This window comes from Sceloporus occidentalis, unplaced genomic scaffold (genome assembly GCF_023333645.1).
Source record: "Sceloporus occidentalis isolate IW3139 unplaced genomic scaffold, rSceOcc1.0.p SCAF_17, whole genome shotgun sequence".
NCBI lineage: Eukaryota > Metazoa > Chordata > Lepidosauria > Squamata > Phrynosomatidae > Sceloporus > Sceloporus occidentalis.
In genome coordinates, this window is record NW_028316997.1 from 7,746,704 (window position 1) to 7,769,180 (window position 22,477).

At 38.7% G+C, this 22,477-nt stretch overlaps 1 protein-coding gene across 1 annotated transcript; it reads left to right on the forward strand.

The window, feature by feature from the left end:
* The first annotated feature begins 1,560 nt into the window (after nt 1-1,560).
* Nucleotides 1,561-22,120, forward strand: LOC149302795 (testin). Its single transcript, XM_089482136.1, has 7 exons — nt 1,561-1,587; nt 8,137-8,222; nt 9,512-9,764; nt 11,140-11,475; nt 16,760-16,975; nt 18,857-19,015; nt 21,929-22,120. The coding sequence occupies exons 1-7, from the start codon at nt 1,561-1,563 to the stop codon at nt 22,118-22,120; spliced, it is 1,269 nt and encodes a 422-aa protein (XP_089338262.1).
* Nucleotides 22,121-22,477: the final 357 nt, after the last annotated feature.

The following is a 22,477-nucleotide window of genomic DNA, read 5'->3' on the forward strand; positions in this document are numbered from 1 at the left end:
TTGAACGACTCTCTGACTCTAAGAGTCATCGTTCCTGTGTGAATTAATGAGCTGTAACCTGACCCCAGAGTCTGTGTCTGAGTGCTCTGCAGATGACTCACAGCTCTAGGATCAGGTTACAGCTGCATGATTCACAGACTGAACCGTTACAAACGAATCGTTCAGTCTAGTGAACCGACTCATCCGGATCACTAAAAAGAACCGGATCAAATGAACGATTCGTTCATGATCCGGACATCACTAATCCAGACACACACAAGCAGACGCAAACTCATGCTAAAGCATACTCACTCAGATACTAACACAACCAAACATGTTAACACAGACTCATACACTTACACATTAGTAACATATCCAGACACATGCACTAAGATATACAGACAACCCTACTAACACAAACACACACAGTAACATACCTACACACATACTAACATACCATACCTTAACATGCTAGCACACTATCATACCCGGACACATACACACACATAAGCAGACACATGCTAACATGCACAGACACTAAAATACCCTGAAAGTCACACACAACTCATTTACCATGGAAAAGTGTCAGCCTGTCCTTAATGCAGCTTGCACACAGCACGCTACTTCCACTAGGTTTCGGAACATGCCATTATGTGACCCTGCCCAAAAGAACATGTCTTGGGGCCCAAGGGCTGGCTCTGAACTTAAATGTGTATTGAAGATTAGGTAGAGAAAACATCTCGACTATACCTCCCAACTGTCTCTATTCAGGAGGGACAGTCCACTCAGATCCCTATGTCCCTTTTTCCACCTCTTGATGTCCCAGTCTAGGAGCCTAGAATGATAGGTGTGTTCTACTTAGTAAGACACAATAACACGTACGGACTACATCAGGAAGTATGTTTATAAATAAAATATATATATATATATTTATGTTTTAATAATACTTAAATCGCACAGCTGTGTAGCTCTGTATGACTGCATTGAATTGTAATACTTTGCCTGGTGCTGCACATGGTATTTTAGTTCGTTATTTCTGCAGCTCCCTGTACCGCTTCCGTCACTGAAAAAGTTTCTTGCTGCCGGCAGTGCTACTCAGTAACGCGAATCACTGCACGGCCTGCCGCCCCACAAGCCACTCACTCGTTACCTATCTGTAAGTGGGGCTGACCCTTACACCGCACGCCACTCACTCGTTACCTATCTGTAAGTGGGGCTGACCCTTACACCGCACGCCACTCACTCGTTACCTATCTGTAAGTGGGGCTGACCCTTACACCGCACGCCACTCACTCGTTACCTATCTATCTGTAAGTGGGGCTGACCCTTACACCGCACACCTTCGCTGCAGCCTTCTACCGGGGGCGGGGTTTCTCCTCCTGCATTCCATTGGATGGGCTCACTACTGCGCAGACCGTGATTGGTTGAGACGTTTCTTTTGTTCAGTATCAGTGTTGAGCCGCAGGACAGCGGAAATTTGAGTGCAGATACTTAAAGCTCCGGACACCTCTTCCTTGTAGTACGTCGCCGGTCACAGGATCCGTTACAGCTGCCGGCGGAGACAGACAACACCGCAAGCAGATGGATCTGGAAAGCAAAGTGAAGAAGGTGAGTGCTTTCATATGAGATTCACCTTTACACAGAGAAGTGAATGAAGCGAGAGGGGCGCAGCCTTTGCGATGTCAGATCGAGTCCTCTGGCCATGACACATTTCCTGCCTTCCCTTTCTAATGAAAGTTCCTTCGCACCATTTCACTTTTTTACTGATCGCTATCAGAATAAAGTTTTCCTCCCCAATTACTCTTTACCTTCTAACATCCATCCTCTGGTATGCCCCTAAGGAAATATGATTGCTTTCCCAGCGTTGCCATTTGTACATATAAGTTAAATATGTTACAGTGGCGACTCTAGAAACAATATATAGGGGGGGCACACAGGATTCCACAGTCAAACTGGGGGGGCATTCATAATTTCCAAAAGTAATGTGCTATGGAATTATACTTTTGTTATTGGGCTAAAATAATACTTGATCATTCAACATGGGAAGCCTGAAGCCACAATTGAGTGCGACTAATCCTTGAAATAAATATTATGACACAATAAATAACTTTTCCACTAAATGATTTCAGAGCCTTGAACGTTTTGTCCCCTGAAGTCACTACAACTTCAGGAGGGCATTTTATCTCTGGATAAATATACATTAAATAATTCCTACTGTAAGTTAAGTGCCAGGAAACAGATGACCAAACACACACACCAACACAGGCTCTGTCACACCAACACCCAGACCCACACACCAGGACAGGCTCTGCCACACCGACAACCAAACACATCAGGACAGGCTCTGCCACACCCACATCCAAACACACACACACACACACACACACCAGGACAGGCTCTGACACACTGACACCCAAACACACACCCTAGGACAGGCTCTGCCACACTGACAACTGAACACACACACCAGGACAGGCTCTGCCACACCAACACCTATACAAACACACCCGAGGACAGGCTCTGCTACACTGATAACCAAAAACCCACAAACAGCAGGAGACAATCTACGTCACAGACGTCTACATCAGGATGGATTTTTCACACTGCATTGTCGTTTATACCCCCCTTAGTGTTTTTGCCCCTTGTGTATTGATGCCCCTGCTGCCCATATATATTAATATTAGCCCCAGTTGCCAATAGCAGGTATAGATCAACACACAAACCAAGCTTTGCATGTATAGATCAACTGAAATTCACTTGTGATCTCAGCACTGAAGGTATATATCAAATAAACAGAATCAGACATACAAATCCTGTATTTGCAGGTATACAATAGTAAATGAAATGTAGCATTGCAGGTATAGATCAAATAAATACATGGAAACAGCACTGCAGGTATTAATCAACTGAATAAGACATATAAACACTGTATTTGCAGGTATACATAAATGATGTATGGAAATATATAGATATGGATCTACAGAATAACGCAAAAACCCAGCTTTGCAGGTATAGATCAATTGGAATTCACATAAAAACACGTCATTAAAAGGTATATTTAAAACCCCCTAAATTACAGGCATAGATCACAGGTTGCACACCCCAAAGCCAGCCCTGGCGTCCACACTGCCCACACAGCAATCACACTCCTATCATACCCAGGCAACCAGTAAATGCTGGTACCTAGGCATGATGGGACTGTGCTTACCTGTGATTGCTGTTAGCAATCACACTCCTATCATGCCAGGTCAGCCAGTACATGCTGGTACAGGGTGGCTGTAAGTGATGTGTAGACCCCATACTGCTGGCAGCATCAATACACAAGGGGGGCAGCTAGGTAGGTTTCAGCATGTACTGGCTGACTTGGCATGATAGGAGTGTGATTTCTAACAGCAATCACAGTCCCATCATGTCTAGGTTCCAGCACTTACACATCCATGCTATCACACATACACTCATTCATTCATATACTCATTCATTCACAGATTAATTCCCTCAATCATGCATACTCATTCAAACACCCTCCCCATCCCCTTACCTGCACTGCAGCTCCTCGATGCCGCTCACAGACTTCAGCAGAGGGCGCGGCCTCCCTCTGCGTTCTCTGGTACTGCACAGAGGAAGCAGGACTAGAGCAGAGTCATGTGATGTCACATGAACTCTGCTAGGTTCCGCTTCCTCTATGCAGTACAGAAGTGACAGGTTGCCCTGGCTGCCGATCTTACGCGGGCCGCCCCCTCTCCTCCGCATAAAAAATAATAATAATAATTTAAAAAAAAAAAGACGGGATTTAAAGTCGCATTGCGACTTTATTCCAAATTCAGCAGGGGGGCAACAGGGGGGGCAAGGATTAACCTAGGGGGGGCAATTGCCCCCCTGTAGCGACGCCACTGAATATATATGAATCATTAGATTGTAAGCTGTTGCTTGCATACACCTAAATGGCCTGTGCCTTTGTATACTTTGTACTCTGTTATGCTGCACTACAGACTATGTTGACTCTATAATTACCCATGTAAATACTGTTTGTACACATGGAAGTGAGCACCATATTCTGTGACTTCTCACACAGAAAAGTTTGTAATTATCTCTACGGAGTTTGCATATGTCACCTCAAACTCTTCTCTATCTATCTATCTATCTATCTATCTATCTATCTTTGTATCTCTGTATCTCTCTGTATTTATCTTATAGAAAAAGACCCACGCAGAACACTGGTTCCTGTTTGATGACCTGATGATAGAAACTTTGGAGTCTACACTTTAGGCTTCCCTAGCAACAAAACATTTTTTCACTAAAAGAAATGGTTAAAACTTGCCTGTGCACCTTCGGGGGTTAACCTTTAAAAATATTTAACTTATACAAAAAAAAAAAAACTGCCAAGCTGGGCACTTACTGGTTTGTATTTAAAATAATGTAACTTTTCATGTGACTGTTCCAGTGCCCCAATGAGTGACTGCTTTGGCCTTATTTCTTCCCCGGACCTCAGTCATTTCTAAGAGTTCATAATGTTTGCTGGGTGTGAGTTTAGCACTGTATTCCACAGCTCTAAAAGTCACAATAGTTTGTTTAGAAACAAATGGAAATGTTTATAAATCAGACTGTGTAAATAAAATACATTACCCTTCTAGAAGGACACCGCCATTGGATGCACTTTCATGCATATGATAGCTGAGAGGTCCTTTTTAAAGTTACGTGGCGTCTCCCTAGCAAATTCATGGGGGAGATTCTGTAGAATTGGCCCTCCGCTCATATCTTCCAACTTGTTTTAGTTCCCTGTTCTCCCTGTGCCAAATATAATGAACTTGGCAAACACATATGACCCTAAGCTGCATCCATATTTACTTTGAAAGTTTTCACTTTCTAATACCTGTAGTAAATAACTTGTAAGGGAAAGTGGAGACTAGCTTTTTAGGATGCATCTAATACATAATCCACTTACTACCGCTATAAAACTCATGGATTCATCTTGCCGTCTTTGTCCGTAAATGGAAATATGAAGATTTCCTTCAGGATTTAAGTATTTCTCCATTAACGTTTTTGGACTTCGCCAATAAGGGAAGCCATAAAGACTCACAAGCCAACAGACACATTATCTCTCAAGTAGTTATTGCAGACCAAACAGAATGAGGATCACAGACTCATTGTTCCAGGCACAACTCCAGGTTTACGTATCGGGTTACATAAATCCTTTAAAAAAATGTTTAAGACATGGGCTTTCTGAATGGCTAGCTTACAGTGACAGGACTACTGAAACAAATGTTTTGGGTATTGCTTTGAAGGCAGTGTGACCATACACTTTGGCAGCTCATTTTCTAAGGTGGTGTGGCGGTACACATGGGCAGCTCTTTATATTGCAACTAAAGGTAAAAATATAAGATCCCCATACTAAGCAAACCAGAATATATTTACCTTAACAGTAAGTTGATGGCCTTGACGTGCACCTCTGTGTGTGACTTAGACCACAAGATCAAGATGTTGAGGTATGTGTAAACAAAATGTGAATAAGACCTTTTTTGCTTGTCTACTGGTGGCTTACTTATTCACATCACTTTCCTTCTAATTGTATTTGTTCTACAGCATAAAGTGCTATGGTTTACAAGGCATATCTTCTGGTGACCCAAATGCCTTTTCCCTTCCCTGATGTCCCTCTTTTGTAGGAGCTCAGAATGTTTTAATACATTTGAACTGTAAATTACAACATTATTCCAAATACCTCTGAAATTTTTCTCCAATAAAACGAGAGCCTTTCTTTGAGGATTCAGCATATTGGACTGTTGCGTGGCTAGAACCCTACATTGTTTTTACGTGACAGAGCTGGCAAACTTCAGAATTTTTTATTTTCAAATAAAAGTTGGTAACTTGGGTGGGATACAAAAAAGGGAAAGATTGGAGTCTAGCACCTCAGTCTAGATGGTCAATGTCTAAGGGGAATTAATAGCACTATCACATCCATGGAATCTTTCTTTAAAACTATTATACCGTTTTTAATTGAACATTTCATCTTTACTGCAGTTGATAACCAGTTAAAGGACTGCAAAATTTACAAGCATTAGACCAGCTTAAGGCAATCCCAAATCCAAGACAAGATCAAGGAGTGCTTAAGTTCTGAGTCTTACATCAGCAAAAACAATAGCTTTGTTGATTATATTGGTTAGCCATAAAATTCCCTATTTTAGGGCAATAACTATTACTGCACATTTCTTAAGTGTTCCGTTTAAATTATGGTTGTGAATAAAACTTCACATTTTAAAATTTACGATTTACACAGCTTTACTTACATCCTTTTCTATGTCTTTTAAGAAGTTAACAAAGGCCTGATATAGCAAAAGGCCATAAGACGTGTTTATGAGGGTGGCTTGGTGACGAGTGGAGAAACAGTTCTGTATTACTGGCTTTGAGATAAGATGTGAACATGTAACTGCCGCGCCTCATTAATTTATTTAAGGACTGGAAATTACTATGTAGATTCCAGTTAAAGCTCGTTTGCCTCCTTTTTTGGAACTGAATTATGATGCCTGTTTTTGCAAATTGCTAATTTTCTTTTGGACAAGCATATACTTGATTGTAGCGTTGGTCTTAAAAAGTATTACCGGTACTTTTTACAAACACACAGATTCATTATACATATATATATAGTATCCATGTTCTGTATTTATTATTTAGCTCCTTTTATTTCCCCAGTTCCTTTAGTTTACTAATCAAAATGCTCCTCTTATTTAATTTTCTTTCTTTCTGTATGTGTCTATGCACACCTTTATTGAACAGACTAGTCTACTGTTGGTGTTGTCTGCGTCTAGTCCCATAAATGTCTAAACATCAGAATACGTAAACTTTCAGAATTGAGACTTCTCCCCTCTACTCCTTTCGTTACCCCGTGTGTGTGCTGGAGTTGGGGGTACAGAATGGAAGCTATCTCCTGTTATACCTACAACATGAACTGGGCTTAAGAGAGACTAAATCGGTAATAAAGGAGTTTATTAGACACCATATCCACCTCATTGCCACTAGAAGCTTAATTCCATGTGTATTAAAAATAAGAGTGCTCAATTTCATGTTTCATTTGAACATGAATTATAAAATATAGGGCGGCTGATATGACAGTGTTTTATGTTTCTTGCTTTTCAAAGTGGAGCTCAGTTGGAAGACTTTTTAAAATAGTGATATCAAACAGTGTTACAGTTTTGCTAGTAGCAAATGAGTAATTCCCAACAGAAATTCTGTTTAAACAGAGGGAGAGGCTTCAATGCAGACTATACTTTGGACTTTTCATTCACGACTGAATCATTTATGCGCCAGAAATATGAGCAATATTTTCAACCAGAAGGAAAGATCTGATTTATGTTCTATAATTTTTGGGATTTTATACAGTATATGCAACATAGAGTCTGCTTAATTGCTGATTAATGACAGAGGTGAATTTGGTGTTTATATACCAATATAATGTAAGAAAAATAATGGTTATGTTTAAAGGTATTTTGCAAGAGGGTTCAAATTCTAGACCGCTATGAAGAAACATGTGCTTACCTGTTAAAGTTTCTCATTAGCATACCTCCAAACTGTTACATTGGACAGCGCCAGTTTTCACTGTCCTGCCAAACATTCCCCACTGTCCCACTCCTGGGGAGATCTTCTGATTTCCCCTGAACAGCTCAGCAAGCTGATATCCACGTGGCTGGACAGGCAAGATCAGCAGGTGGACCAGGTCATCCTCTGCATCTAACCCACCCAATCACAAAGGTGTCCTAATATGATGAACACTTTCCTTGCAATCTGTGCTTTATTACTGGAGTGTTCCAGAACTGCTCTTCCTACCATAGTTATATGTTTCACCCACTACTATCCAGTATTGCTATTGTGTTTTCTGACAATACTGTTGACAAAAGCAATCCTATGCGCTCGTTTGGTGCCTGCTTATTTTGGACCTTAGTTGTCTTCATCCAGGTGCATAACTTTGGCTTTGTCTTCATTTGTTTATTTCTAGGTACAATAAACCACTTGCATGTTTGAAAGTGATATGGTATATTTCGCACATTAGATATACTGACTTCACTAGTAACAATCACAGCAAGTATCGTGCTTAGTAAGCATAGAAACAAGAAAATATTTTGAAACCTTTCTCTCAATATAACCAATATATTTTTCTTCTCTTGACAGATAACTTTAGGTCATGAGGAAGGCTCTGGAGCACCATGTTTAAAATGCAAAGATAAATGTGAAGGATTTGAACTGCACTTCTGGAGGTCAGTATTAAAAATGTCTCACTGGATATGAACCATACTGAATGCTTTACTAATGTGAGAAAACTTCATTCTGCTTGTTTTGTTTATTCCATCCCACAGCAACCTGTAAATCCAAAAAGAAAAGTGTTATTGTATCTGGGCTTTTTGTTCTAGCGAAGGAATTTAAAATTGTGTAAATCTCATGTTTTTATTTTTAAAATGAGTACATATGTTTCTGTAAGTTCTATGGGCTTTATATGCACAGCCAAATGAAAGTTTTATGTTTTATTGTGCGGCCTGTGTTCTGTGTTTAGAGAGAAAACCTAAAGACTCACATTTGATCTATTTTGATACAGTTTCATATGATGCCTTGATCCATTGTTTGAAATTATAAAAAAAAACTTTGTTACATTTTCTTAATTAGTGGTTCATAAATTTTGGAATATATGGCAGACATTTCCACGGTTATTGAAGGCAAGCTTAACTCAATCACAAAGCTACAGATTTGCGTATATTCCCTTATAGAAGATGCCCATCTCCATGACAGTGATACCCAAATGAACTATTGCTCAATGGTCTGAGTTTTCATGCTCCTGAAAGCATTACTAATTTTGTAGACAGGGCTTACGGTGTGCTTATGATGCTGCATAAGAAGAAAGATGAAAAGGTAGAGCAGGGAGTATTGTTCTGAATGACATAAGGGATAAACGTCAGTTGTTACCCTGTGGCAAAAAGCTAGTCATTGATGAACCTAGTAATGGATGGCAAGGCAGCAAGCTTGTTTAAATGGACTCCAGCCACCCAACACACACACAAACTCAGGCAATGCCTTTAACTTGTCAACATTATGGATGCCTTGTTTATTTTTCTTATCTAATTTTAATTCATGTTTTAGAACATAGACAGTATGTCTATTAGTGAAAACCGTTGTAGTAAGGTAGGGTAATGAAGAGGTGGTATTACATTTTTGGCTATCATCCAGAGTTGGCTGTAACAAGTTTAATGATAACTTGGGTGTCTATTGTGGGGATTTTTTTTGTCACATAATTATTATTACCAACAACTTGTGCAGCACAATTGTTGCATTGTACCATGTTAATTTCTTGTTCTGTACTTTTCCTGTTAACCTCATGCCCTTAGTTCAGTTAGTGTATCTACAGCCTCCTTTCATTCTCGTGGTTGGGAACTACAGTCTGCTGGGTGGTTAACAACTGCCTTCCCACACTGTTGACCTGCAAAGAGAGACAAATGCACATTGACCAATATAAATAAATGCTAATACTTTTTTAAATTGTTACTCAACTCTGTAGGAAAGTATGCAGGAACTGCAAATGTGGCCAAGAAGAGCATGATGTTGTTTCTAATAACGAAGATGACCGAAAAGTGGGAAAGCTTTTTGAGGACACAAAATATACTACATTAATAGCGAAACTGAAAACTGATGGAATTCCCACTTATAAAAGGAATGTGATGATTCTTACCAATCCCGTTGCAGCAAAGAAAGATGTGTCAATCAACACAGTAACTTATGAATGGGCTCCACCGGTGCAAAACCAGATGCTGGTAAGATTTTCCAACTGTCTAAGTCTTTCCCGGCATGCAGTGTGTAAATGCAGGACTTGCATGCACTTTCCTATTAATGCTTAATCAGTTTTACATATGTATATCTGAGCTCTTCATCTTTTAGTTTTGTATACGCCTGATACACTACATGGACAATATGTAGTTGTTAACCCCCCCACACACACACACACTGCAGCTATAACAGCTTCTGGGAAGGTACAAGATTTTGGAGTGTTTCTGTGGGGAATTTTTGCCCATTCATCCAGTAGAGCATTTGTGAGGCTCGCAATCTCAGCTTTAGTTCATCCCAAAAGTGTTCAATGGGGTTGAGGACAGGGTTCTGTGCGGACCAGTCAAGTTCTTCCACACCAAACTCCTCCAACCATGTCTTTATGGACGTGGCTTTGTGCACTGGGTCACAGTCAGGCTGGAATAGCAACTAACCTTCCCCAAGGGGTTCCCACAAAGTTGGAAGCATAGCATCGACCAAAATGTGTGTATATGTGTATATATATATATATATATATATATATATATATATATATATATATATATATATTAGTGAAGGAACAAATGATTTGATCCACTGCTGATTTTGTACGTTTGCCCACTGAGACATGATCAGTCTATAATTTTAATGGTAGGTTTATTTGAACAGTGAGAGACAGAATAACACATTTCAAATAAGTTGATTTGCATTTGAAATACATATTTGATCCCCTATCAATCAGCAAGATGTCTGGCTCCCAGGTGTTTTTTATACAGGTAATGAGCTGAGATTAGGAGCACTCTCTTAAAGGTGTCAGATAAATCACTGGTGTCAGATAATATTATTATTAATATCTTATCATACTGCCTTGTGGTAAACATTAGAATGGCTTGGTCTCAATCACCCAGTCTAATGAACTTTGACTAATGAAAGTCTTTGGAGGAAAAGGTTACATTGTAAAAACCGGACTTCGTTGGCATTACTATAAATAATCTTTTCGGTATGGTGTTTGAACTGGGAAAGTCGTCCAAATAGCACATTACTGACAACAATGGCAGCCTCCTGATCTGTAAATAATGGAAGTGTATTGGAGTAAAATGAAATGCTAAACTACATTACGGAATACAGTATTATGCTTCAAACATTACTTTTTTTTCACAGATTCTGGATTTGTCATTTTCAGATTAAATGTTTCTAATTCAAATGGCCCAAACCAAATAATGAGAATCTGGAAGCCTAAAAAAAGAGAGGCATGCTTTGTCTCATTATGTTTCCTTTAATTCATACAATTGGTTTGTGTAGCTTGTATGTGGCATTAGCCTTTTTTCTAAGTTTTTATATATATATATTTTTTTTCTTTTAATCTATATCCTTTGGGTTTTTTAGGCCCGGCGTTACATGGAAATGATTCCAAAAGAGAAACAACCTGTGGCTGGATCAGAAGGTGCCCAGTACAGGAAGAAACAGTTGGCTAAGCAACTTCCTGCTCACGATCAAGATCCTTCCAAATGTCATGAATTGTCTCCAAATGAGGTTAAGCAGATGGAGCAGTTTGTAAAGAAATACAAAAATGAAGTCCTTGGTGTGGGAGATGTTAAGTTGCCCAAAGAAGTGGAGACACAAGCTGGTGCAAAAAGTAGTCCTAACAACGGAGACAGGACCACTTTAACAACCGTAAGAGCTAGTGAGAACAAGACTGCGGCTCAAAAGCCATCCAATTATGTAAGTTACTTTTACTTTAAACATATTATGGAAAACGGATATTCTGTGTTGGCAATAACATATATTATGTGGTTCAGATAAATACCTTCTAGTGCACGGAATCTTCTTGAACAGAAGTCCTTATTTTACTGTTATAAACCTTTAATGCTTTAGGACAGAAAATTAATTACACGATGTTGTTACCGGCTGCCACCTATCTCAGTTTCCACTTTTTAAATTAAATTTCTTCAAAACAATTACATTAGCAAAAAAAACAAACATACAAGATATATGTAGGTATTTCCAATTAACCTATAAAGATGTGACAGCAGCAGATCCCCTGGAATGCCATCTGTTTTAGCTATTAGCAGTGGCGTCGCTACAGGGGGGCAAGGGGGGGGCAATTGCCCCCCCAAGGATATTCCTTGCCCCCCCTGTTGCCCCCCCGCCGATTTTGGAGCCACCCAGGACAGTCCCCTTGACTGCTAACGACGGCATGGTGCCGTCGCTAGCAGTATCTTACCTTGATGGAGGTCTGTGGACCCCCATCACCACCTGCCCCGGCGATCTGCCCCTCACACTGAAGGGCATCACCGGGGCCACCCGATCCGGTCGGTGACGGCACGCGCAATGACGCGATGACGTCACCGCGCAACTTTATTAATAACTGGCAATTGTCAGTTAAAGCGGTATGGGGGCATGCTGCTTAGATGCCTGTATCTCAGGCATCTAAGCAGCTACAGACCCCAACATATACCGTTGGAAAGGTAATTACCTCACCTTTCCAATGGTATATAGCTTGTAAAAGAATAAAAAAATCTTAAGTTAAAAAAATAAAAATGTAAAAAAAAGTAAAAAAAAATGATTTGGGGGTCTCTAAAGGCAGATAAAAAAAGATCAAAATTGCCTAGAGACCCCCAAATGAAATTATTTAAGCATAAAGTAGTTTAATTTAAAAAAAACAAATAAAGTTTAAGTATTCTAGCTAAATGATCACTGTGGTAGCCAATGTTACCACAGTGATCATATAGCTATAAAAAGTCACATTCCCTTTTTAAAAATGGCCGATACTAATTTTTAATCCCATGATCCCTTTGATCATGGGGTTAAATTTAGTCAACGGTAGAGGGAGGCAATTTTTGAAATCCTGATGAACTGCAAATATTATTAAAATCAGCCATTTAGCCTGTGCGGTACGTGAGTAACCAATTCATCCCTGGAGCGCCTTGCATTTTTACTGCAAAACTTATTTTTGCTGTAAAAGTGATTTTTTTTTTTCTCCCTTTACCATCTTTTCTTTGGGATTGTAAGGGGAAAGAATGGTGTGTGCTTCTGTGAGTGAATGTATGTAAAGTATGGTATGTGCTTCTGCGAGTGAATGGAGATATGAAAGGCGTGTGAATGATCAGTAATTAGGGTTGAAGCCTTGACGTGGCATTACTGCTCACGTAGGAAGTTAAATTATGGCACAAATTTGCAAGAACTACACCCCTTGGCGCATCAAATGAGGGGCTGTATGTGTTTTTAGTACAAACCTGGTGTGCGCAAGACACAAATGAACATGTCGCTATGGTTAGAAAAAACATATTTTCTAGCCAAAGCGACATATTCCATCATTATTTGTTCACTCAACTTTTGTCCTAGAAATACATGTAGCCCCTCATTTGAAGCTCCAAGGGGCGTAGTTTCTCAAAATGGATGAATTGTCCGAATGAGGGAGAGCATGAGTTAATATGTGGATGAATTGTCTGAATGAGGGAGAGCATGAGTTAATGTGTTTGTGTGTATCATAGATGTATAATTGTGGAAGGGCAAAGATGGCACTAGCAGGATGTTTGAGCCTTGGGGACCGAGATGGCACAGGCCGGGTGTATATGGGACAAAGATGCCAAATCTTATGTGTGTAATCTGGGTGCTGGCCAGGTTCTATGTGGGCAGTGTGGACGCCAGGGCTGGCTTTGGGGTGTGCAACCTGTGATCTATCCCTGTAATTTAGGGGGTTTTAAATATACCTTTAATGCCATGTTTTTATGTTAATTCCAATTGATCAGCACCTACAAAGCTGGGTTTCTGTGTTTCTGTGTTGTAGATCCATATCTGGTATGCTATGTTTCCATACATTATTTATGTATACCTGCAAATACAGGGTTTGTATGTCTTGTTCAGTTGATTAATACCTGCAATGCTGTTTCCATGTATTTATTTGATCTATACCTGCAATGCTACGTTTCATATATTATTATTGTATACCTGCAAATACAGGATTTGTATGTCTGATTCTGTTTATTTGATATATACCTTCAGTGCTGAGATCACAAGTGAATTTCAATTGATCTATACATGCAAAGCTGGGTTTGTGTGTTAATCTGTTGATCTATACCTGCTATCGGCAGCAGGGACTAATATTAATATATATATCGGCAACTGGAGCTAATATTAATATATATGGGCAGCAGGGGCTAATATATATATATATCAGCAGCAGGATCTAATATTTATATATATATCGGCAGCGGGGTCTAATATTAGGCCCTGAAATCATTTAGTGCAAAAGTTAAGGTATTGTGTTGTTTAAAGGATTTCAAGGATTAGTCGTACTAAATTGTGGCTTCAGGCTTCCCATGTTGAATGATCAAGTATTGTATTGTCCAGTAACAAAAGTATCATTCCATAGCACATTACTTTTGGCAATATATATATATATATATGTGTTTTTTCAGTGGTATGATTTAATGGTGGAAATTATTAATGCCCCCCCAGTTTGACTGTGGTATCTTGTGTGCCCCCCCTATATATTGTTTCTAGAGTCGCCACTGGCTATTAGTATTTGATATTTATGTATCCTTAGTCCTTCCATTAAATTTCAAGAAGAGACCTATAAGGTTATGAGCCAAATCTGTAAATGCATTGGACCATGAATAGGTGACACTAAGTACTGGAGATCGGGGTCCCCCAAGATAGACTGGGGCATGCTCCAAGAGTAGAGATAAAGATTTCCCTCTTTATCTCCCTAATTTCTTGGAGGAAGCAGGGTTGAGCAGGGTCATGCTATGTCGCATTTGTCAGCAGCTCAATGGACCAATCTGCATTAAAGAGGCGCCGAGACTTCGCAGGTTAAATTGTGTGTGTCTGGGTGTGTTAGCTGGGGTATGTTATTGTGTATATGTGGGTCGGTTAGCTTGTGTGGGGTATTTTAGTGTGTGAACATATGTCTTTGGGTATGTTTTGTGTGGGTGCCTGGGTGTGTGTGGTACTATGGGTGTAGATGTTGGTGTACTGTGAATTTTACTACTGTGGGGCTCTGTAATACACACATACACTGCACATTACTGTGAGTTGTGTTTGGTTTTGCATTATTGCCAAAGTAACCCTGTATTAACATGCATTACACAACTAAAATGGCCCTATTTTTCCTCATTTAGCTAAACTAAAACAATTTCCTATGTAACCAGTCCATTGCTAATAGGGGAGAAAACCCTTATAAAAGTTGACATAACATGTATGAAATCCACAAATATGGTAAATATAGCTTATTTCTTAAAATACCATTCAAATGTTTGGGGTCACTTAGCTGTTTCCATAGAAATTTCTAGCTGTCCTATCATAATTGCAAAAGGGCTTTCTTATTATTTATTAGCCTTTTAAACTTGGATTAGCGAATACAACGGGTCGTTGGAACACAGGAGTGATGGTTGCTGATAAATGGCCTCTGTGCACCTATAAAGATAATGCGTTTGCCCTTTGCAGCCACAATAGTCGTTTACCACATTAACAATGTCTACAAAGTTTTTCTAATCCATTTCATGTTATTATACTGCACATAATTAGCTTTCCTTCAAAAAAAACAAGGACATTTCTAAGTGACCCCAAACATTTGAACGGTAGTGTAGTCTATATAAGCCAGGCTAAACCATGAAGATTAAACCTAGGTATACTTCTGTGCCAATTTCAAAATAAATATTTAATATGTTTTCAAATGTGTAATCTTATATTAAAGAAAAGTGGAGTCGGTGAATTTTTTTGTATTCTGTCTTTATCTTTTTTTTATGGGTCTTACTCATGATGTGTATTGCTTGCTGTTCATAAATAGATAGGATACAACCGACTGAAATAATTGAATAAGGGGTTACTAATAAAGACCCCCTATTGTGGGTACAGTATAGCTCCCACGGTGCTTCTTACAAAGAGTACAACAAAACTAAAATTGAGGAAGATGAACTGCCACATTATGTAAAAAGGGGCCCTGTCCTTTAACGTGGCCCTCAGCCACTTGGGATTCAGTGGATTTGTTTGGCTAAACCCATACCTTGCTGCCTGTAGCCTTTTGTAATTTTTTTTTTCTTTTCTTTTTTTCCTCCCCCTACAGGTTTAATAGATGCATAGAATTTGCATTCTTTGTTTAGGAAGCTGCCTGGGACACTAGACCGTTCCTTTTTAAACTACTTGTTTTCAGACAAGGGTGTGCAGAAGTCATGGCCTGTTTGTGGCCCTGACACTGTGCAGCTCTGATTTTATAATTGAACGGTGAAGGATGTACTTTAGTATACACCATTGTTAAACGCTGCGGCAGTTTTAAAGAGAAAATATTGTGGAGTCGTATTCCTGTAACCATATTGAGCTCTTTTGGTGGCCAACAACTGCACCTTCAAAACGTTCTACGTTTTATTTATTCTCTTCCTGATTGAGAATGCAGTTGTAATTGGAACTGAAGCTAACGTCTCATTAAGCACTCATCATTACTCAAAATACTGAATCAGAAGCACATCTCCAGTTATGGGAATATTTTTAGTGTTGTAAGCAGCAGCCATGAATGAGGCTGTTTTTCCATGAGAGGCGTTCCTATGCTTGGACAATGGGATTTTTGTAACGGAGGAAAAGGGTTAAAAGATTGAGAGGGCGAAGTATGCACCATGACCTCGGTTACAATTGGCTTGGTAATTAGCATTTTATTGTTGCGTAGCAAGGGAATTCAGAGGCATTTAAGAAGCTCTGAAAAAAAAAAGCCATGGTATGAGTAGTTTTATGTCGGTTTTAACCCTGGCTCCTCATTATCGGTCTTTTACGCGACATTCTTATGTTACACTAGTTATTTAATCTGTTTCAACATGTTTATTGTTACCAAACTACATGCATACATCCGTACTATTATTTGTTTGATCCAATGTTTCAAAATTAAATTTTCCATTGAAACCCATCTTAAGTCAAATATCTGCATGGGCTTAGTTCAAGTTTCTAACTTTTGAAATCACATCGTAGTATGCAGATATGTACAATTATGAAGCTCTCTTTTCTTTTTCTTTTGTAGTACTGCTTCAAGTGCAAAGAGAATATGCGAGAAGGTGATCCAGCGGTATACGCAGAACGCGCCGGGTACGATAAACTTTGGCATCCTTCGTGTTTTGTCTGCTACGTATGCAGTGAGCTTCTGGTTGACATGATCTATTTCTGGAAAAATGGAAAGCTTTACTGCGGCAGGCATTATTGTGATAGCGAAAAGCCGCGTTGTGCCGGTTGTGATGAGGTAAAGTACAAATTTTAAATAAAAAATATTATTAAAAACTACATAGATTTTATTATTCTGTTTGGGTGAATTGATTGTTATAGGTGCTCATATAAAATGTTCTTGCACTGGTGCATGTAAAGGTACTGTATGTTACCTCGGTATACAGAAATCACTGTGTCTGTTTTTGGCAAAATTAGACGTGTCGAGGTTTGGCAGCCTCCTTGCCTATTTGAAGTGAAGTATAGGGAAACCGTTGAGTTGTAGTCTTAGTGGTTCAGCCCTCATGACCACGCAGTCTTTCAAACGGCTATATGTTAACATTTGAACCCATATCCTATGCACGGCAAAGTGATGAGTGCTGGTGAGTGCCAGAAATTCTGGGGACAAGAACAACAGAATGTGTGTTTTTGTTTTTTTTTTATTTCTAACTGCGTGTGCTTTCCTTGTTGAAAAGAAAAATATAAAGTACATTTTTAGTTTATAGAAAAGTGTGGGGGGGAAATGTCACTACATTTTTTGTTTTATATTTTATGTCCTTATGTCACCAGTGTATTAATGCTAAGGGGATGCATGTGTTTTTCCTAAAATATGTATTCTGCAGGGAAACATATATTCCCTGGAGCACATGCTCCTAGACCATGTCATCCTATATTCCTACTTAAGCCCAGCAAATGTTTAGCATTAAGGGATTGTTATACAAGATATTCAACGTACAGAAAGATAACTATGAAATATATACTTAAGTGATTCAAACAGCATTAAAAATGTAAATACAAAACTGTGTACTTACCAACGTTTAAAATTATCTACCTTGCACGTATCCAGCTTTGTACATAGATCTTCTGTATGCATTGAGGGCTGTCCTTCCTGCAGCTTAATCATCTTCACTTTGCCCTTATGTCATCAAATACTACAAAACCACCTAAATTAACGTTAATACTGGCAGACTCTCTTCCGCTCTACACAGCACAAATCAATGTTTTACTAAGGGAACATATTAATGTGTAGTCGGTTTTAAACCCCCCCCCTTTTTTTTTCTTTTTTGGAAGTTCCTAATTGTTTGGCCTGTTTATAGAACTTCTCCTACGCATGTTTTATTGTTTGTTTTGTTGGATGCTTGTATTTGTTATTCATTTGGATTTGTTACAGATCAAAAAAAACTGTGGAAAGGTTAACCCTTACCTAATTTCTAAATATAGATTTTTTTTATTTTTTTTTATAGCAAAAAGAAAATATTTGTATACTTGATTTTTGTATAGCATTATCTATTAATGACTCAACATGTATAACTTGGAGGAGAAAAGATGAGAGAATACTCTAAATGTGGAAATAAGTACAAAAGGGAGGTTTTTTTTTTTGTTGGTTTCTTTTTAAAGCAGGAGAAATGTTACAACAAGAGATCATAACCTAAAACTAGGGGATCAGAGGCTTAGTAAGTAACGTAAGGGCATTTTACCACACTGAGAGGGTGCTAGGTAAGTGGAACAGCCATTTAGTAGAAGTGGCTGTATGCTAATACAGTGACAGTTTAAATATGTATGGAACAGGAATAAGGCTATGCAGAATACAATTTTTAATATTGTCAAAGTGGAATAAAGCCTTTAAAATTGAGTGCATATATGATAACTTTGCATTACACGTTTGGCTTTATGTTCATGTAATTGCTCTCCAAAAGTGACTTGAGTTTGTTACAAGCTGCCTTTACATAATTGTGCTTCATATGTATGCACAGTGAACTAAAAAGGGCATTTCTAATAGTCATTAAAAGTGCATGGTGACTCAGTGTAAGGTTTTAGCGACCCCTAGTGTATTATAAAGTACTTGCAGTTTCCTTAGTGAATGTGGTTTGAAATGTTGAATATCCTTATCCCTAACCTAAACTGTTCTATATCATTTCAGCTGATCTTCAGTAATGAATACACTCAAGCAGAAGGCCAGAATTGGCATTTGAAGCATTTTTGCTGCTTTGATTGTGACTGCGTTCTTGCAGGAGAAATATATGTGATGGTGAATGACAAGCCTGTCTGTAAACCATGTTATGTGAAGAACCACGCTGCGGTAAGACTGCTTAATCCTAACAATATGTTCTCATATACAGTATGATTGTTTGATTTACTTGAATTACAGTAGTGCATGGCAATTGCATTCCATCTGAAAAAGAGACATCTGAGGTCCTGAAGCTGTACATATTTTTGACCTAATAAAAGGTGTCAATTTTCCCCAACAGTAATGTTCTCTTGGATCAACATGGCCATACCAATTTTTCTTCCTAAAAAAAAATACTTTGGTGTGTTTTTTTTTTATTTTATTTTATTTGACAGTGCATGTTTTCCATAGTGTGTAAATACATTTGGTTTAGTCACCAAAGTTGTATTATGAAGGACTAACCCCAAAAAAGCAGTTAAATCAATGACATTTTTGTGACGACCTCACCAACTAAACGATGCATTATGAAGGCCCTTGAGTTGAAACCTCAACAAACCTAGAAACATCTGCTTTAGTAAGTAATAAATCGCAATACTTTCTTTATAGATATAAACATCTGATGCAAGTCAGATCTAGCTGAGTGGCAGCCCCCCTGCCGCAAAAAATATGGGGGACTGATTACTGCATCTTAAGTAATCAGCACCCCTCCCCAGTGTATTGCTGCTCATTTACTCTGTAAAGGATTGAGCATCCATAGACTGCACACCTTTAATACAAGGAGCTTTGGGATATGACAGCGTATTTCAGCGCTCTGTAGTGAGGATGGTAACTATGAAGGGGTGAGGCAGAGGGCACTGTCCTTGGTCAGGTCAAGGACAACACCAGAGGTAAGCAGCATAAGCATTTCATTTACTGACATGCTTCTCATATAGGCATCACTTCTCGTACAGGGAGCTAATGTTAATACAGTTTATCAGTCATAGATATTTAAGCAGGTTATTGGTTAAAAAACTTTGGGTGGCCCTTTGTAGCATTCATGAAGACACAAGTGATTTCCATGATTTCCAGTGATCTGCATGTTATGAATATAGCAAATGGACCTAGACATAATTGTCCATAACTTTTTATGGGGTCAATGTAGAAAAAAAAACTGTAGCGGCATTAACTTTTGGGATCTAAGACATCTGTTCTTGGGTTGAAATGGCAAACTAGGAAGTTGGGAGTCTTAAATACTTGTAACATGAATATAAAAAGACAGTGATTGAAAGAATAAACACAAATAGGTATATTCCCTAAACTACGAGTTCTTGCGTATTGGCATTAAATGCAGCAGGACAAACTTGCATATTCACTAACTGGCTACTCACATATGTGCTCACATGTATGAGTTGAACAGGGAAGCAGGTCACAGATTCATTAAAGCACTACTTGTTTGTGAGTTGCAATGTGGGTTCACCAGCATGGTGGCATGTAAATCTCCAAATCCCACTCCCTCATACAGCAAACGTAACAAAAAAGAAAATATTTAAGTACAAAAATTAGAAAAAAAAGAAAAATTTAAAAAAAAACCTACGAAGGTCCACCCTTTTCCCCTGCCCAGTGTGTGGTGGGGCACAAGGACATAAACTTAACAGAGAGGGAGTATACAGAGCTGGAATTAACAGCAGACTATGCACAACAATTGTTGATCTCCTCCTAAGCCGCCGCAGCAGTTGTTGGTGTTGCTGAATGCCTCGTTATCGAGGCATTACAGAAACACTGGTTGGGAGAAGAAGAAGCAATATTTAATTGCTTTGCTAAGCTCCTGTAACTCCATGACAACATGCCATGCACGTCAATTGTCCTTAAGGGATGCCTTTTTGTTTTTAATGGACACAATTTGCTTTATATCTTTATATATGCATATATACTGTGTGTGGAGGGGCACATTAGATGTTGGAAAAAGGATGAAAAATGTAAAGGGCAGATTCCAACGAATTTGGAAAATATGACAGCAAGTGAGATGAAAAAAGAGTTGGGGAAAAATAAATTGCCAAGCAGAAATGGAAGGGTAGAACAAAAGGAAAAATGACTGCAAGAGACAGACAGCAGACAAAAAAGGCGGGAAAGGAGCTTGATAAAGTCAGGAAATCCAGAACCTTCATGTATAATTGTTCCAGGGCTGAAAGCTGCTCCATCTGGCCTTGGGCGTATAACCTTCTCCTTGATTAATAGTGGATTTTGCGGGATATCAGGATTATTCATATGTGTATTTAAAAAAAAAATAATAAAAAAAAAAAATATATATATATAGGGTAGTAGAAGTATTATTAAACACTCATCTACAGACACCAGACAAGCCAGAAGGCTTGTTTTTCCCTCAGAAATCTCATGGTGTTTTCACAACCACAAAGGATTCTGGGTAGGCGCATGCAAATAAGGTTAACAATTATCACCTTTGGCTCTATATCCACTTTATACATGGATCCCTTGAAAGTAATTGCCCGCTGTACAAGACAGCCTTTAGACAAAACTCGGGAAGAGGTAAAATAGCCAGATCACCACTCATGGACAGCTGTTTCGTCCTTCATGGGACTCGTCAGCATGAGGTTGTGATACTGGCTTAAAAGTTGAGGCTTGGGGTAGCTAAGAAATACCATTACATAAGTTATGGTGGGTAAAAGGTGATGGAAACCCTTCCACTTAAATTTAAGGGGTAGTAGAAGTAGTACTTCTACTACCCCTTAAATTTAAGTGGAAGGGTTTCCATCACCTTTTACCCACCATAACTTATGTAATGGTGTGTGTGTGTGTGTGTGTATATATATATATATATATATATATATATATATATATATATATAATGGTAAGTATTTATTTTTTAATATTTGCTATAAAATATTGCATGTAATTGTTTACTTAAAAGTTCCTAGAGTGTGAAAGAAGCACAAAGTTGATTTAATTCATCTCTACTGAAGTTGAAGATTTACCTTAATACATTCTTCAGTCATGTGTCGGACTTCATATTCTGTAAAATTATCAAACGTGTTTCCTTTCTTTCCTTAGTCTTGCCAAGGCTGTCATAATGCCATTGATCCAGAGGTTCAACGTGTGAGTTATAATGGATACCATTGGCATGCTACTCAAGAGTGTTTCCTATGCTCCTGTTGCAGCAAGTGTCTGATTGGCCAAAAGTTCATGCCGATTGAAGGAATGGTATTCTGCTCTGTAGAGTGCAAGAAAAAAATGACAACCTAAGGGGGATTTAATGAAACGTTTCGTGCATTTTGCCATTTCAACTAAAGACACATATTTACATACATTCTTTATGTAGCAGTTAAACAACACACATCAGATGCCTATGCCTTATGTCTTAATTAAGAAGCAAATACTGGTACAGTGAAAAAAAACAAAACTCAATCTATTGAATGTGGTTGCTTTGATAACCCTAGAGTTTCTATGCATAACTAATAGCCTGGGATGTTAATAATATTTTTTTAATTATTGATTGCAATAGTCCTATGGAATGTGGTTGCATTTACAAACGTGGTATTTCTATGCATTACTAGTAGGAGGTTATATGTAGAAAATCTTTCTCACCAGATCTTCTACTAG

Excerpts from the sequence above, each read along its gene's own strand:
- LOC149302795 (XM_089482136.1), top strand. The coding sequence starts at position 1,561 with ATGGATCTGGAAAGCAAAGTGAAGAAG. Across the intron at positions 8,223-9,511 it reads TTTGAACTGCACTTCTGGAG|GAAAGTATGCAGGAACTGCA; the intron begins GTCAGTATTAAA and ends TCAACTCTGTAG. Across the intron at positions 16,976-18,856 it reads GTTGTGCCGGTTGTGATGAG|CTGATCTTCAGTAATGAATA; the intron begins GTAAAGTACAAA and ends ATATCATTTCAG.